Below are 15798 nucleotides of genomic sequence, written 5' to 3' on the forward strand. Positions count from 1 at the left end.
AGAATTTGTAATCAATTCGTAGATACAGAAGAATTCACATTCTGCCATGAACCTTCCTGTGATAAGAGTTAAGATCTATGTCATTTAGATCAGGTTTATTGTCTCACATTTTAGTTATCTGTATGCAAGACTTCTCTTCTCACTGTGTAATAAAACACTTTGTAATAAAACAAAGTGTAATAATACACTTTGTGTCTATGCCATACTTTGCATGCTGTAGGTATACATGGAGTGTCTCTGGAATAAATTAATGAATAAATGCTGGAAGAAAGACAGAATCAAGACAAATGCGAGCATGAGGAAAAAATGGTGTCAGTGTTACTGTCCATTTTGTCCTGTTATTGGTGATTTAGGCATTCGACAAATTCATGCAATTTACCCTCTGCTTCCAAGACAGATCCTCAGTGCAACTTTCACCTCAATATGTTTGTTAGCTTCTTTTATTTCTTGTCTTTTCAACTTGCTAAAGTGAGATTTTCTTGGCCCATTTTCTCTAATTCATTCACAGTTTCACTGGTCTTAATTTTTACTGATTTTAAATCAAGCATCTAAACTGCAAGGGTAGGAACAATATTTTTTTAATTTACTGAACATTTAGCAGCTACCAGAGTGACATTCACGTTGTATGTTCAAAAGCATTAACTATAACAAGATGAATGTTGAATTTAATAATTCTCAGAGCATTATTAAAAAGCTTGAATGCCTTAATAATCATTCAAGGGAAGTATGTATAAAACACTCAAAGAATTCATATTATTATGATGCTAAAGACTGTTTTTGTATTTTTTTTGTTATCTTCAACCACAAGGTAATATTCGAATATTCTTTCCAGGACTGCTATATTTATATATGTATACATATATAGTATATGTATATCAGGTTTTAAAATAATATATAGAAAATAAATGTTGTTATCTATATCATAGATCTACATCTCCAAAGAAAATGTAGAGCTATTATTAAAGAGCAGCTTAAATTATCTGCATGTTTGAGTATAAAGTGAAAGGGTTACTACAAGAGGAAATAAGATTAAGGGAACAAAGTATAAACTACTTTATCGGTATTAATAAAAATAAATACTATTAAACGGTACCATAAATCAGGAAGATCTGTGTTGGGGATAATAAGTTCCTCTCCTACTTTGTTAAATATTCTCTATCAGCCAAAATAAACTAATCAGCATTTGCCAAATTCCTGGTGCTTTCCTGCTCCAAGCATCTGATAAAGTAGGATGTGGTAGAGAAAGGCGCCAAATTTGGAATAACAGGATCATGGTTTGAGTGAGAACTCTGACACATACTAGCTGTACCTCTTTTGGTGAGTTACTGACCATTCTAATATCTAGCAAAAGCCTGGTATAAAGTAGACAATAAATATTCTGACTAAATGACTGTTGTGTATTTTGGGGTCTTCTTTTGTTAAATGATGCTAAATAAAAGTTAACTACCTCAAAGCATCTGGGGAAGATTAAGTTAAATAACATGCCAAGAAATACCCAATAGTGCTTGGCAATTAGTTGATGTTTAGTCATGGTTTAACCTGTTATACTAGTCCCCTGGGCCAGTGCCAGAATTCTGTCCTTTTTTCCTTAGAGCCTATGACAGGAACTTGGCACTCTGGTATGGTTGGACTTCGGTAGTATATTAGTTTCCCAAGGCTAACTTAACAAATTACCAGAAACTTCGTAAAGCATAAGAAAGTTATTATCTCACAGTTCTGTAGGATAGGAGTCTGTCTCTTATAAAACATTCATCACTGCATTTAGGCCTCACCTAATCCAGGATGATCATATCTCAAAATCCTTACTTTAATTACATCTACAGAGATCCTGATTCCCACAAAGAATAAGGTCGCATACTTTTACAAAAAACATTACAGTTGATGTTCTATATTATATTAGTTTCAGTGTACAGCATAGTGGTTAGACATTTACATACCTTACAAAGTGATTCCCCCGATATGCCCAGTTCCCACCTGGCACCATACATAGTTATTACAGTACTATTGACTATATTCCCCATAGTGTACTTTACATCCCTGACACTACTGGGTTGTGGGAAAACCCATGACGTATTTTGTCTATGTTTTTCAAAGGTCATTTATTTATATAAAGAACAAAGATCAATGATATATTGCCCGTTTTGTTCGATAACCTTTTGCCATCTTTCAGTGAGCTTCATAATTCCTCATTCATAGATAGACCTGTCTTTATTTGCAAAAAACTCAACAAGGTGCTGATTTACAGTCTCATCTGAATTGAACGTTATACCACACAAGGAGTTTTGAAAAGAGTGAAACAAGTGCAAGTCTGACGGCGCAAGGTCAGGCGAGTATGGTGGGTGTGGCAACACATCCCATCCAAGCTCCAATCATTTTTGATGGGTGATCAAACTTGTGTGTGGTCTCGCGTTGTCGCAATGGAACACAACTCCTTTACAATTAACAAGCTCTGGACATTTCTGGATGATGGATTCATTCAAATTGCCCAATTGCTGACAGTACACATTCGAATTGATTGTTTGATTCCTTCGTAGGAGCTCGGAAAACATGACACCTTTAAAATCCCACCACACTGACAGCATAACCTTCCTCTGATGAATGTCTGTTTTCAATGTCGTTTGAGGTGAATCATCACGTTGGGACCAAGGCCGTTTGCGCACCACATTGTTGTAAACAATCCACTTCTCATCACCAGTTATCAGTCGCTAAAAAAGGATCATTTTCCTCACATTTAATGAGCATATTGCAGATGTTTATATGCGCTTTCAAATAAACTTCTTTGAGTTCATGTGGAACCCAAATATCGAGCTTACTTACGTATCCCAGCTTTTTCAGGTGGTTGTGAATGCTTGAATGATGGATGGTCAATGATTCTGCAATCGCTCATGTCATATAACATGGGTTTGACTCAATCAATGCCTTTATTTTGTCGTCATCGACCTCGGTGGGCCTCTCTGACTGAGAAGCGTCATTGAGATCAAAATCACCAGCAAGAAATTTTGTGACCCATCATTGGCACGACGTTCTTGTAGAGTATTATCACCGTAAACTTTATGCAACTTTTCACAAGCTTGACGTGCATTCTTCCCTTTATGGAAGTAAAACAGTAAAATATGGCAAAAATGCAGAATTTGGTCTTCCATCTTCAACTTGTAAAATCTCCAAAACTCAACCAAATCACTCAATTTTTTTTTAGAATGAAGCTAGAACTGTCAGCTGTCAAATGACATAGCAATAGCATAGTTGCAAATGACTCTAATACTTCCAAAAATGAACTAGTGCCATCTGTCGCAAACATGCGTCATGATTTTTCCAACAACGCAACACTTTCTAACTACCAATTTGTATTTCTTAATCCTTTCACCTTTTCACCCAGCACCCCAAGACCCCTCCCCTCTGGTACCCATCAGTTTGCTCTCTGTATATATGAGTCTGTTTCTGTTTTATTAGTTTATTTGTAGATTCCACATATAAGTGAAATCATATAGTATTTGTCTTTCTCTGTCTGACTTATTTAACTTAACATAATACCCTCTAGGTCCATTCATGTTGTCACAAGTGCTAAGATTTCATTGATTTTTATGGCCAAGTAATATTCCATTGTATCTATATGCCACATTTCTTAAATTTAATTGTCTATTGATGGACACTTAGGTTGCTTCTATATCTTGGCTATTGTAAATAATGTTGCAGTGAAAATAGGGGTGCACATGTTTTTGAATCAGTGTTTTTTATTTCTTTGGATAAACACCCAGAAGTGGAATTGCTGGGTCATAAGGCAATTCTATTTTTAATTTTTTGAGGAACCTCCAAACTGTTTTCCATAGTGGCTGCATCAATTTACCATCCTACCAACAGTGCATGAGGGTTCCCCTTTCTCCACATCCATGACAGCACTTGTTTGTTGATTTATTAATGATAGCCATTCTGACAGGTGTGAGGTGATATCTCATTGTGGTTTGAATTTGCATTTCTCTGATGTTTAGTGACATTGAGCATCTTTACATACATCTGTTGGCCATCTGTATGTCCTCTTTGGAGAATGTCTATTCAGGTCCTCTGCCCATTTTTAAATTGGATTGTTTGGTTATTTTGGTGGTGAGTTGTATCAGTTCTTTATATATTTTGGATATTAATGCCTTATTGGATATATCATCGACAAATATCTTCTCTCATTCAGAAGGTGGTTTTTTTCATTTTGTTCATGGTTTCTTTAGCTCTGAAAAAACTTTTTAGTTTAATAAAGTCCCTGTTGTCTATTTTTCCTTGTTTCTCTTGCCCAATGAGATGTAGACAAAAAATATTACTAAGAACAATGTCAGAGAATGTACTGCCTATTTTTTTTTCTAGGAGTTTTATGGTTTCGGATTTCATATTGAAGTCTTTAATACATTTTGAGTTTATTCTTGTATATGGTATAAAAAACTGGTGTCGTTTCTTGTCTTTTTTTTTTTTACATTTAACTGTCCAGTTTTCCCAAAACCATTTATTGAGTAGACTATCTTTATTCCATTGTATATTCTTCATTTCCAATTTGGATGTCTTTTATTTCTTTTTCTTGTCTGATTGCTGTGGCTAAGACTTCCAATGCTGTGTTGAATAAAAGTGAAGAAAGTGGACATCCTTGTCTTATTCCAAATAAGGTTATACTCTGAGGTTCCTGGTGGACATATCTTTTGGTAGTTACAATTCAACACACTATAAAGGACACGATAATCTTTATCTCTTCCATCCCTTCTGCATCTCTTCCTGTGTCACATAACTGATTCGCCTATGTTGTCTAGCCCAGTGCTATTCAAAGTAAGCCACAATGTGACAGAATCAACAACACCTGAGAGTCTGTCAGAAATATAAATTCTCATACCCACCCTAGGCTTACTGAATCAGAAACTCTGGGAGTGGGGACCAGAAATTAAATAAGCTCTTCAGGTGACTTTTAAGCAAACTAAAGTTTTCCAGGCACTAGTCTAGCCCACACCCATTCACATGAATAAGATGATTTGTGTCACTGATTTTAAAGAAACCAAAGCAAGAATTAAGTTTTTCTTGTTGAATGTAAAAAACAAAGAGGTTTATGTATATAGAGCCCATACCATTTACTGAAAAAAAAATACTATATATGTAATTAGAATTGATGACTACAGGGTCAAATAATAGAATTGCCTTTAACTGCAAAGAACAGAGAATCCATTAGAATTGTGTTTACATCAAATTCATATAATCTGCATAAACTGACTTCACATTGCCCATTTCCTTAAGTCACCATTCATCTAGATAAAAATCATTATATTTTTAAGCAAGAAGTTTGTTATCTGTGTTAAATCTGAGGGTGTAAAATTTTGATTCAGCATTTTATGCTCAGAGAAGACAGAAACATATTTTGTAACCTTCTTTTAAGAGTAATTGTCTGTCAATAATCACTAAAGAGCTGCCTACTTTGACAGAATTTCCAAAAGGGCATCTGTGCCTGGAATAATGTACACATACTCCTTGTCAAAAGTTACCATACAGAAGGAAAAGCCAATATTCTCGTTTCCCTTTGGAAAATCTGCTGGGAAAATATGCTTGGAATAGGGCTGAAAAAATAGTTTCATAGAGCATTGTCAATGACAGTCATTACTTAAGCTGAGTATCTGGAGACTGCAAATAATAAAGTTACATTTTCAGGCCTAGATAATGATTGTTTGTAACACTTCTTTGAAAAGGGGGAGAGTCTGAAATATCATTTTCTAGCCCTATTTTAAACATGATTTTAACAGATTATACAAATATCCATAAATGTCAGTCAATTATCATATGCTCCAGTCAAATCAATCTTTACTAGAGTTCAGTATGCCTGTGAGATTTGGACCATATCAGAGATCAGTCCCTGGCAATATGACATATAAATATCTTGCTGTCCCTGCCCTGTTACTCCAGCCGTGTGTAAGTTCACACGAAAGCACTTTGGGTTTCTCTGCTTTGAGGGACATACTAGAGAAAACACGGGAGTGTGTATTCAAGCAGTGAGCTGAGACACAGGAGAGCATTTTTCCTAAAAACAGAAGGTGGCCACTAGGCACCTTCCACAGAACTCATTCAGCACTTTCTATTAACCGTGCCCAGTCCTGGCTGAGGATAGAAATAACAGGACACTTCAAGAAGCTCTGTGATTATGTACTTTACTAGTAATTTTTAAAGCCTAGCACTGAATTTTTTAAAATGGTCTTTGACTATCTATACCAGGGAAAAAACATAGAAATTCAGGAGGTTTGTTATTATTGTTGTTGCTGTTTTACAGCACAGATTCCACTGATATCTATAAATTGCTTAAGAATACTAAGGGCTAACACAAACAGGGTGTCCTAGAAGGAAAGATCTCCATAAAAAGAACTATGTCACAGTTGTTTATCTGGTTGAATGAAGCCAATAAGTTAAATTATTAAATTATTTGACCTCAATCCAAGTCTATTGAAAACAATTCCTTTGTGTGTATAGTTTTTCCTGAAGTTACCAGATATTTTAGCAAGACAAATGCTGGGACAATTTAACATTTCTAAGGGAGACTTTTCTAGAATCTACATATTTTAATTATACTTTAAAAATCTGATGCACACAGAACATTCAATGGTTATTCAATAGGTATATTACCTATATTACACTTTTTTTTTCTGGACAAAAGGAATAATGTTGAGAGCTTCATTACCTGTTTTACCATTTTTCTCTCCATCAACTGGAGTAGGAAGGATAACTGGCCTGATTCTTCACCCCATGAATCATTGTCAAAAGTTCTGAGCACTTATCATCAGCACTGTGCAAAAGGAGATGATCTCTCTCCTACATAGAAACAGACAGACTCTACACAATAGCACAATCCAAAATATATATATATATATATATTCTTTAAAAATGTTATCTGGATTCAAGTCTTTACATCAACTCTCTGATGATTCCAGAAGTTCAGATGAAGGCTATTTGTGCACCTAGATTCATGGAAGGACATGGAAGATACACCTCACTTTGCATGATCTGGGTGACTGTGTCCGCAGTATGTAGGGGAGTATAGATTTCAGATGTGTACCTAATATACATATTTCATGGTACAGCAAATTATTTCTGCAACAAAGTGAAGGTATTAAATATATAAGCAAAAAGAAAGATAAATAGAACCTCAAAGTCATTATAATTTTAAAGAATTAAAAGTAATAATTTATAGATCTTCAAAGAAAGGAAATAGGTTTGTCTTGTGTAATACAAATGGAAAGTTGGAAGAGTTGTGGGCAGAAGGCAAACATTTATAAATCTGAAATTACAGCTGAATTCTAAGTTATAAGAAAATTCTACTAATTTTCACTGACATGATATTTTAGACTTTCTGTTTGCTAGTAGGAAAATGGTAGTTATTACTATTAGGCACAGAAAGATCACTTAATATCTTGTGAAATAACTACAATCTATGAAATACAAACTCACTCTTCAAATTCCTACCCTATGTTATATCAATAACCACTTTCTATTGATTAGTAATATTGTTTTGGGCTTTAATGGCATGGAATGAGGAAGGTGATGGTGATTGAGAAATAGTTTAAACTTTAAAAGAAACCCAGATTCACTTTGTGTGTAGCTTGATGTTGTAAACATGACTTATATGTCTCTGGGTCAGAGAGAAAGGATTATACTTGTAATGAATATAATCAGCAAAGTAAGTTGAAGAAAGCTGCAAAACACAACCTTTAGTCCCAAATAACAAAGAACAACACCTAGAAATTAGTTTATGTGATAACTGGGACTCAAGTTGAAGATGTTTCTGTTTCTTAACAGAAGAGCAATCACATTTTGTAGAATTCTCTTTATTGCCTTCTGTCTCAAAGTTAAAATATAGAATAGAAAATGTGAAAAGTTATGGTTGAAAAGTTTTGAATTTCTGGGCTCTGTGACACCAGATTTTAGGTATTACTAAACTCAGATTCCAAGTGAATATCTTGAGTGAATTTTTAAATGGGTATTAAGCATAGAGAAACAAATTAATACAATATTTCTATTATTGTAAATGGTGACACAAAAATGATACTTTTTTTTTGCTTTTTTGAGTAATTAGGATAAAAATAACTCTTGAAAGACAAAAAGAATAAATTGCTGATAAAAATGAATTCTGTTTACCAAGCACCAGATCTGCATAACTAAACATTGAATTTTCTCAGGTAAGTCACTGAACTGGGACAAATCTCTGGTTTAGGAAGGAGGCACCAATACCCCTCTGCACTTCTACTTTCTACAGCACCCTGCAGAGCTGCAGTCCCTCAACAACAGGCAGCCCAGCAGCCCTGTATGTGGAAAAGCTGCCCTTTACAGCCAGCTGCTAGCCAATACCTCTCCCACTACAAGCCTTGTGAACTTGGAGAAGAGCATGGCTCTCACACTAGAGCACTGTTGTTTTATCTCCAGGGAAGACAAACAATGAGGTTTCAGCTCTGCTGTGCTCGCCCTGATGCGTAGTTCCCCTCTACTCCCTAGCTCCTCCTGATGCCTATCTGAGAACAAGAAGGCCAGTCTGGCTAAAGTTAAACCCATGGACTAAAGTCAAATCAAAGAAAGTGTTAAGCAAATATACAAGTACCAAAAGAGACTTTTATTTAAACAGCAACTACAGTCATCCACACCAGAAAATGAGGACTCTGAATTAAGGGATCTTTGCTTGCTCTCACCAATGGTATATAAATGTTGTTGGCTATCAGAGATTAATCCATTTTGTCTAATTCTAATATTTTACTATTAATAGTTATCCTGTAGATTATAATTCAAGATAAAAAGGTAAATCTTGCAGCCTAATCAAGCATGTTTAGTTATTAATTTACTAAAGAGTATCTTGTCAAAATTATTCCCCTGGAAGGCTGTTTCAGAACCCTGCCTTGTCGTGGTACAGTTACCCTCTGCTGATTTTGAGGGTAATTGAAATTTGCATGAAAAGAATTTTCTAGTTTAAGGTTTCCACTGATTGATTTAAAGTATTAAACACACAATTTTTATATTAATATGTGTTAATTTATATGTATTTGAAAAATGTACATGTACATACATCAAAAGAATACACATTAAAATTTAGATTAGGAAATTTTGGGGGTGATGAAAATGCCCTTTATATTGATAGGGGATGGTTGTTACATGGATGTACACATTTAAGAAAAAATCATCAAACCCCTCATGTGTGTACTTTTGACCTCAATAAAGTAATGGAATTGAGAAAAAGGTAAGTCGAATGAAAGACAACTATAATAACTAACAGTATAGAAAATGGCAAAATGGTGATGGAATACCTGAATGATTTGGGTTTGGGGATCACTGACCTAAGGAAAGGTGAATACAATAATGTCCACAAAGTAGAATCCAAAAGAAAATTAAATGAGTTTTGATGCCTAACTTAGGCCTTTCCCAAGGGGTTCCTAGGTTTATTATTCTTTTCTGAGCTTTCTCTCTGCCTGGGGCTAGAAGCCAGTAGTAGGGATATATTATATTTATCTTTGGGGAAAGATGCATATGAAGCAAAGCAAATCAAGTGAGTTACACTATGTGAATTCCACATTAGTAAGCAAGCTTAAAATTAACACAAATATCCAGATATCTAGTCATAAAATGTAAGCAACTTATCCTGCTGTTGGGCTAATGGTAAAAAATGTCCTGCTAAATATGAAATTTTGCAATAATTTGGGGGAAAGTATTTTTTTTATCTGAAAATATAGTTGCCTAAATTCCTTATACATAAATGTATAAATCAAAAGAGTGGTCATTAATTTTGTCTTTCAAAATATGTAAGCTAAACTCTTGGCATTAATAAAAGTAAAGTGTTAGAAATAATCATACCCATACATATGCATATAATTTCTATATATAAGCCAAAAAAAAGAAAGAATGAAAAAGAGGTCCTTTTCTCATTAATAACAAATACTTAAGATAGCCTTAATTAGAAATATGTAAAATTCTACTTTGAAAAAACTAAAACAAAATGAATGGAGAGAATCCTCACCCAACTTGTCTTTTTATTTATTTTGCTTTAGTTTTTTCATCAAAGTGTTACTGGTAGCAATAGGAGATTAAGTGCATCATAATATATTTTTGATTTAGTGAAAGAGCAGTCTTTTAAAGCATGTCACAAAAAACTCTGCAGCCCCAAAAGAAGAGTTGTACTATATTAAGTACAGCAAAAGAACTATGTTTGCAACATACTGACAAAGTATTAACTTTGAAAGAAAAAAGACTGTTAAGTGGCTAGAATTTTCAAGGTAAGGCAGTCTAGACATGCCTTCAACTGATGATGGCACTGTAATTGGTACAATAATGTTGGGAGATATTTTTGGTGGGGGATGTCCAGCAAATTGGCAAAATTTACAATGTGCTTATTCTTTGAACTGGCAAGCCTCCTTCTAGTAATTTTTTCTACAGAAATATTTACGCATTTACAGAGATTTGTGTACAATGATGTTGTTGCTCTTTTATTTGTAATTTTGCAAATTGAATCAACCTCAATGTTCAGAAGTTGATGCAATAGATTAAGACATTTTCATAAAATGAAATGCTATGCAACCACTAAAGATTTGGCAGATCTTTGATTTGAGAAGATGTCAACAAAATATTAAGTGAAAAAGTAGAGTTTAAACTTATTCCATTTATGTTAATAGAGTATATATACTTATACATGTCATATGTAAACATATATTTAAACAAATGCACAAAGAAATAACAGTAAAAGATGCATCAAATTAATAAAAATTGGTTAATTAATGTGATGGATTTTGAATGATTTTTAAAATTATATCCTCCAAATACAATGCTATTGTATCACTTTGAAAAAAATAAATTATGATTAAAATGTGGGACTTACTTAAAAAAAAAACTTAACTATCTAATACAACTATGATGCTATCACAAGTCAGAATTTTAAGCGCTCCTAAATCCTTACTTCCTGTCTCTTTCTAAGAAGAAATTAGGGAGAAAAGTACTGGCATTTATTACACAAGAACCTACTAAAATATAGGAACTATATGCTATTATAATTGCTTTTCATATTAACCTTTATAACAATCATACAATGTAATTATTATTGTTCCCAATGCAGAGATTAATTCAATGAGGTGCAGACTGTTAACTTGCCTAAAGTCACAAAACAACTACGGAGCAGAGTTAACTCTTGAAGGCAGATTTGACTCATTCATAAGTTTGTATTCTTTCCACCAGTTTGCTGTTTCATATATATATTTATGTATGTATTTTCAAACATCTTTCAGAATCTATAACAGGGAACACCATCAGTTACTCCACCTGTCTTCCTGGCACACTACTGTTTTTCTTCTCTTTTTTTTTTTTTCTAGGCTAATTGACTCACATGTTTGGTCTGCACAAGTCTTTTTGACATTCTGAAAGTGCCGTACTTTGCCATGTATAATGTGCACTTTTTTGGCCAAATTTGTGAGGGAAAAATAAGGATGCACATTATACATGGGTAGTAACAATTTCTTATCTCCATGAGTGTTTTTTAATTTTTTTATTTATGCTTATGAGTTAAAAGTGTAACTCTATAAATCAATAACAATATCTGTATGCAAAATAATACCCTGGAATACGATAATCAGTTTTGTTGAACTTATGACGAACTTGCAATGACAAAGAGCTTTTGGCCTTCTATGAAGTGTAAATATTGTAAATTTGTTACCGATACATAAAATTTCTTGTACCATAATCTGTTAAAAAAATAAATGCTAAAATTCCTTTAACTACAAAAAACAAGTACCTAAATGTAAACAAATAAAAATTTGAATTAAAAGGAAAGATTTTTTTCCCTGAAAGTTTGGGCCAAAAATGTGGGTGTGCATTATACATGGAGGTGCACTGTACACAGCAAAATACGGTACTTACTGAGCTGTTATAAATATTTTATAGTTCATGAAATATTAGAGTAGGAAGGGACTTAAAGCAATCTAGATCTTCCTCTTCTTTTTAAAAATAAAAAATAATCACGTGCGACTCAGAGATTAGTGTGACTTACTCATAGTCGCTTTCATTTACACCACTGTCACTGAGTAGAGGTGGTCAGATGGGTACACCTGTACGACTCACACCTGAAGGAGAGGGGCTGTGGGAGTGGCAGAGGCTTGTAGGCAGAGCTCTCAGTAACTGCACCTCTACCATTTATAGCCATATATATATATATATATATATATATATATATATATATATATATATATATGTATATTCATATATACATGAATGCTATAATATGTTGAGTAGAGAATAAGTAAATTATTCAAAAATTTTGAGAACACCATGTTTATTCCATTCCAGCTTCCCTTTATATAATAAGCCTTCTACATTCCTTGGCTTTCTGTCTAACATGTGTCCATATTATTTTCTGTTATGTCACTATACAATCATACTTGTAGTTTGTTGAGTCCAGCAATGTATTCAAAAGTCATGATAACTCTGAGGCAGTTCTTACACAGTTTGTTCTATGCATTGCAAGATATCTAATGTCCTTAACCTTTGTCCCTCCCCGCCCCCAAAATTCCTTATATTCTCTCAAAAATTTCCTTATGTTCCTTCAATTTACTATAACCCAAAACATTCCCACAAATTCCTAAAACACCCCAAAGGGCAATGTCTCGCAAACTATCTGTGATAAAGGACCAGTTTTCCCCTCCAATATGCTCAACATGTAAACTTGTATAAAGTTACAAAAAAAAAGTCACTAGGAAAAAATGACATAATAAACAAAGACATACAAAATACAAGTTCCATCTCATTATTACAGTCAACAGACAAAAATCACTCTGCCAAATGACTATACAAGTTTCTAAATGGTTACTCTCATTGTTTTGTTCCTATCTCATTGCAGACCAAAAATGAATAGTTCACAGACTAGCTCTGGGCCATGGACCACAATCTGAATGGCACTGTCCTAGGGACAGTCCCGCCTTCATTGAGAATCACTGGTAAAAATAAAGCAATATAGTTATGTTAGTTATTACTGTCTATATAATTTTTTATTCTAAATATCCTACAGCAGGGACTGAAATAAACAATTCCATCCACATTAACAACCTTGCACTGCACCACACATTCCTGCCATGTCTTCAGGCACACAGACAAGTCCTAGTTCCTTTCTTTTCTAAGGAGCAACATTGTCTTCTGTGATACTGAATTCTTCTCTGTAAAGGTACACCGACATTATTTAGCCATTGAAAATCCCAGATTATTTTTACAAGCCAAAAAGCAAAAGGATAAAACAAAATCGGATGTTAAAAGGACTCATAAAATACATATATTCAGAATACAAAAACAATGCTGACCTCATGACCTATTCATCTATAGGTTCATCCCAACACCCTTGTCTGTTCCCCTCGTTTACATTCAACCTTCCCTGGGTCCACCCTGCACCAACCCCACCACTCAACACAGGAAATACCACAGGTATAGGCTTTCCTTTCAATCACAATTCTTTTTCTTATGACACTAATATATTATTTATCCAGAAGAATTTAAGCATTGACTCTCTTTTTCACTGGTATCCTGTTAAGAATACTGTCACTTGAAGAGAATCTCAAGGTTAATCCTACCCCAGTCACAATTTTGACAGTAAGTAGAGTTAAACATCTCTCTGTATATAATATACAGAGTGATGTGTTAAATTTTAAAAATTATTTTTAAATGCTATTGGCTTTATAAATTCTCATTAAAAGCATTCTAGGTTCAGATTCACTCAAAAGGCTGATGCTGTTCTCAACTTAACTTTAAGGTTTTAATTTTCCATAATTCTGCAATACTGATATGAGTAATCATAAATATTAAATTTCTAGTGTCAGCCTAAAAAAGGAAACACATACTCAACATTTATGAGAAAAATTGATTATATGTTATTTTGCTTTTAAATATTCATTAACTTTCTTTTGAAAATAGTATTAATCAAATGAAATTTGAAGTCTCTATATTTTACATCATAAAACATAATCTTACCCCGTTCTTGGCCACCACAGCAACTTTGCCTCCTGCTTTAGATTTATCTGTAAGACAATAAAGTATGGCTGCTTCAAAAAAAGTGCCTACTCTCCTGTTCAAATAAATGCAAAGTTACACAATCAAAATTTTCTGCTTTTTATACTGTGACATGTGTTTTCAGTGGTACTTTTCATCAAAATGCTAATAAACACATCTTACCAGAGTTAACTAGAATAAAGTAATACGAAAGTAATAATAATAATATCAGGGGTTTGTCTGCTTCTTTAATAAACCTCCTCCCTTCAATCTGACTGGTTGGTTGGATGTCATTTAGCATCAAGTATATATTATGTCTAGGTTCGGGTCAGCTTGTGTGGTCTGGAGTTCACAGGCTCTGAAAGTAAATCCCAGCTACCTCTGCTTCTGGTCAAGATGATGGAACAAGTAATCGTTGTGCTTGCTTCCTCCTACGACCACATCAAAATTATAACTACAGAACAGCCATCGTTGAGAACTGCGTGAAGTCGAGCTGAATGTAAGTTCTACAACTAAAGATGTATCGAAGAAGCCACATGGAGGCCGGTAAGAGGGGCAGAGATGCAGAACAGTCTGGTCCCAAATCTGCATGTGGCGATTCAAAATCGGGAGAGTATCTTGGCTGCGGAGGTCCCCCCTGAGGAGCGAGGGTTCCCAGCTCCACACAAGATTCCCCAGCCCAGTGCTCCGGTGCCAAGAAAAGAAGCCCCCCACAACTTTTGCCTGTGAAAGCCAGCACAGATTGTGGCTAAATGAGACAAAGGACTGCTGAAGTTCCAGACATTCCTATTAAAGGGCCCATGCATGGACTGACTCACTCTGAGCTCCATTGCTGGGGCAGCAGCTCAAAAAGCAGCAGGAACACACAGGGAGGAACTGAATTGTCTGGCATCAGGGCGAGGGCTGGGGGGGGCCGCTTTCTCCCAGACAGAAGTGCTGGCAGAAACCACTGTTACTTTGTTGAGCCCTCCCCCAACCCAGCAGGCGCCATATCTGAGTCTCCACAAACCTGGCTAACACCCTTTGTCCTGCTCTGGTGGTTTCCTGAGAAGCCATACCACTCAACTCGAGGGCCCACACAAGCTGCTTCTGATGTCTTTTCCATACAAAGAACCTGTCTCTGTTTGAACTACATACTTTCATAAAAATCTCTGAAAAATTCGCAAACCCCAAACAAGCAGCATCTGACCTCAGCATGCACCATACCTCTTGCTAAGTGAACCCAAGTCTGGCTCTAGTGGCAGTCAGCCTTGGTTTGGAGCTTAGACTCTTCCAGGCACCTCTAAGCCCAGAACAAAAAGCAACTATCTGAAAATCATTTTGGGCTGGGTAGAGGCAGTGGCTGAAATTGGCCTACACCAGAGCCCCTCCAAAGAGACCCCAGAACCAATACACCCTGTTGCCATCTTCAGAGCACCACCCAAACACCTCCACAGATGACACACCCAAAGGGCAGACTACACAGGCACCAGGACCTCACTGAAGTGAACCCTGCTCCATGGAGTTGGAACCTGCACACAGTTCCTCAACTGTAGACATAGCCATTCCTCACAGCCAATCAGTCTGAGGGTCAATCTCTCCCAACAGCAATCAAAGCTCAACTACAATGGGAAGACACACAGAACTCACACAAGGGACACACCTGGATCACCTGACTCAGGTGACCAGGGAGACTCTGCCACTGGACCCCACAGGACATCTACTATATAAGGCCACTCTACCAAGACCAGGAGACATAGCAGATCTACCTAATACATAGAAACAAACACAGGAAGGCAGCCAAAATGAGGAGACAAAGAA

General features: G+C 35.4%; 1 protein-coding gene across 1 annotated transcript in view; it reads right to left on the minus strand.

Annotated features, from left to right (window-relative positions):
- ZCWPW2 (zinc finger CW-type and PWWP domain containing 2) overlaps nucleotides 1-15798 on the minus strand; it is a 115045-nt gene that overhangs the window by 13493 nt on the left and 85754 nt on the right. Inside the window, exons 6-9 of the mRNA XM_019660620.1 lie at nucleotides 13971-14027; nucleotides 12833-12852; nucleotides 3649-3661; nucleotides 3495-3509 (exon numbers count right to left, since the gene is read on the minus strand). Of these exons, the coding sequence (XP_019516165.1) occupies nucleotides 3495-3509; nucleotides 3649-3661; nucleotides 12833-12852; nucleotides 13971-14027 (105 nt within the window). The remainder of the gene's footprint in view (nucleotides 1-3494; nucleotides 3510-3648; nucleotides 3662-12832; nucleotides 12853-13970; nucleotides 14028-15798) is intronic.

This window comes from Hipposideros armiger, unplaced genomic scaffold (assembly GCF_001890085.2).
Source record: "Hipposideros armiger isolate ML-2016 unplaced genomic scaffold, ASM189008v1 scaffold_322, whole genome shotgun sequence".
Taxonomy (NCBI): Eukaryota; Metazoa; Chordata; class Mammalia; order Chiroptera; family Hipposideridae; genus Hipposideros; species Hipposideros armiger.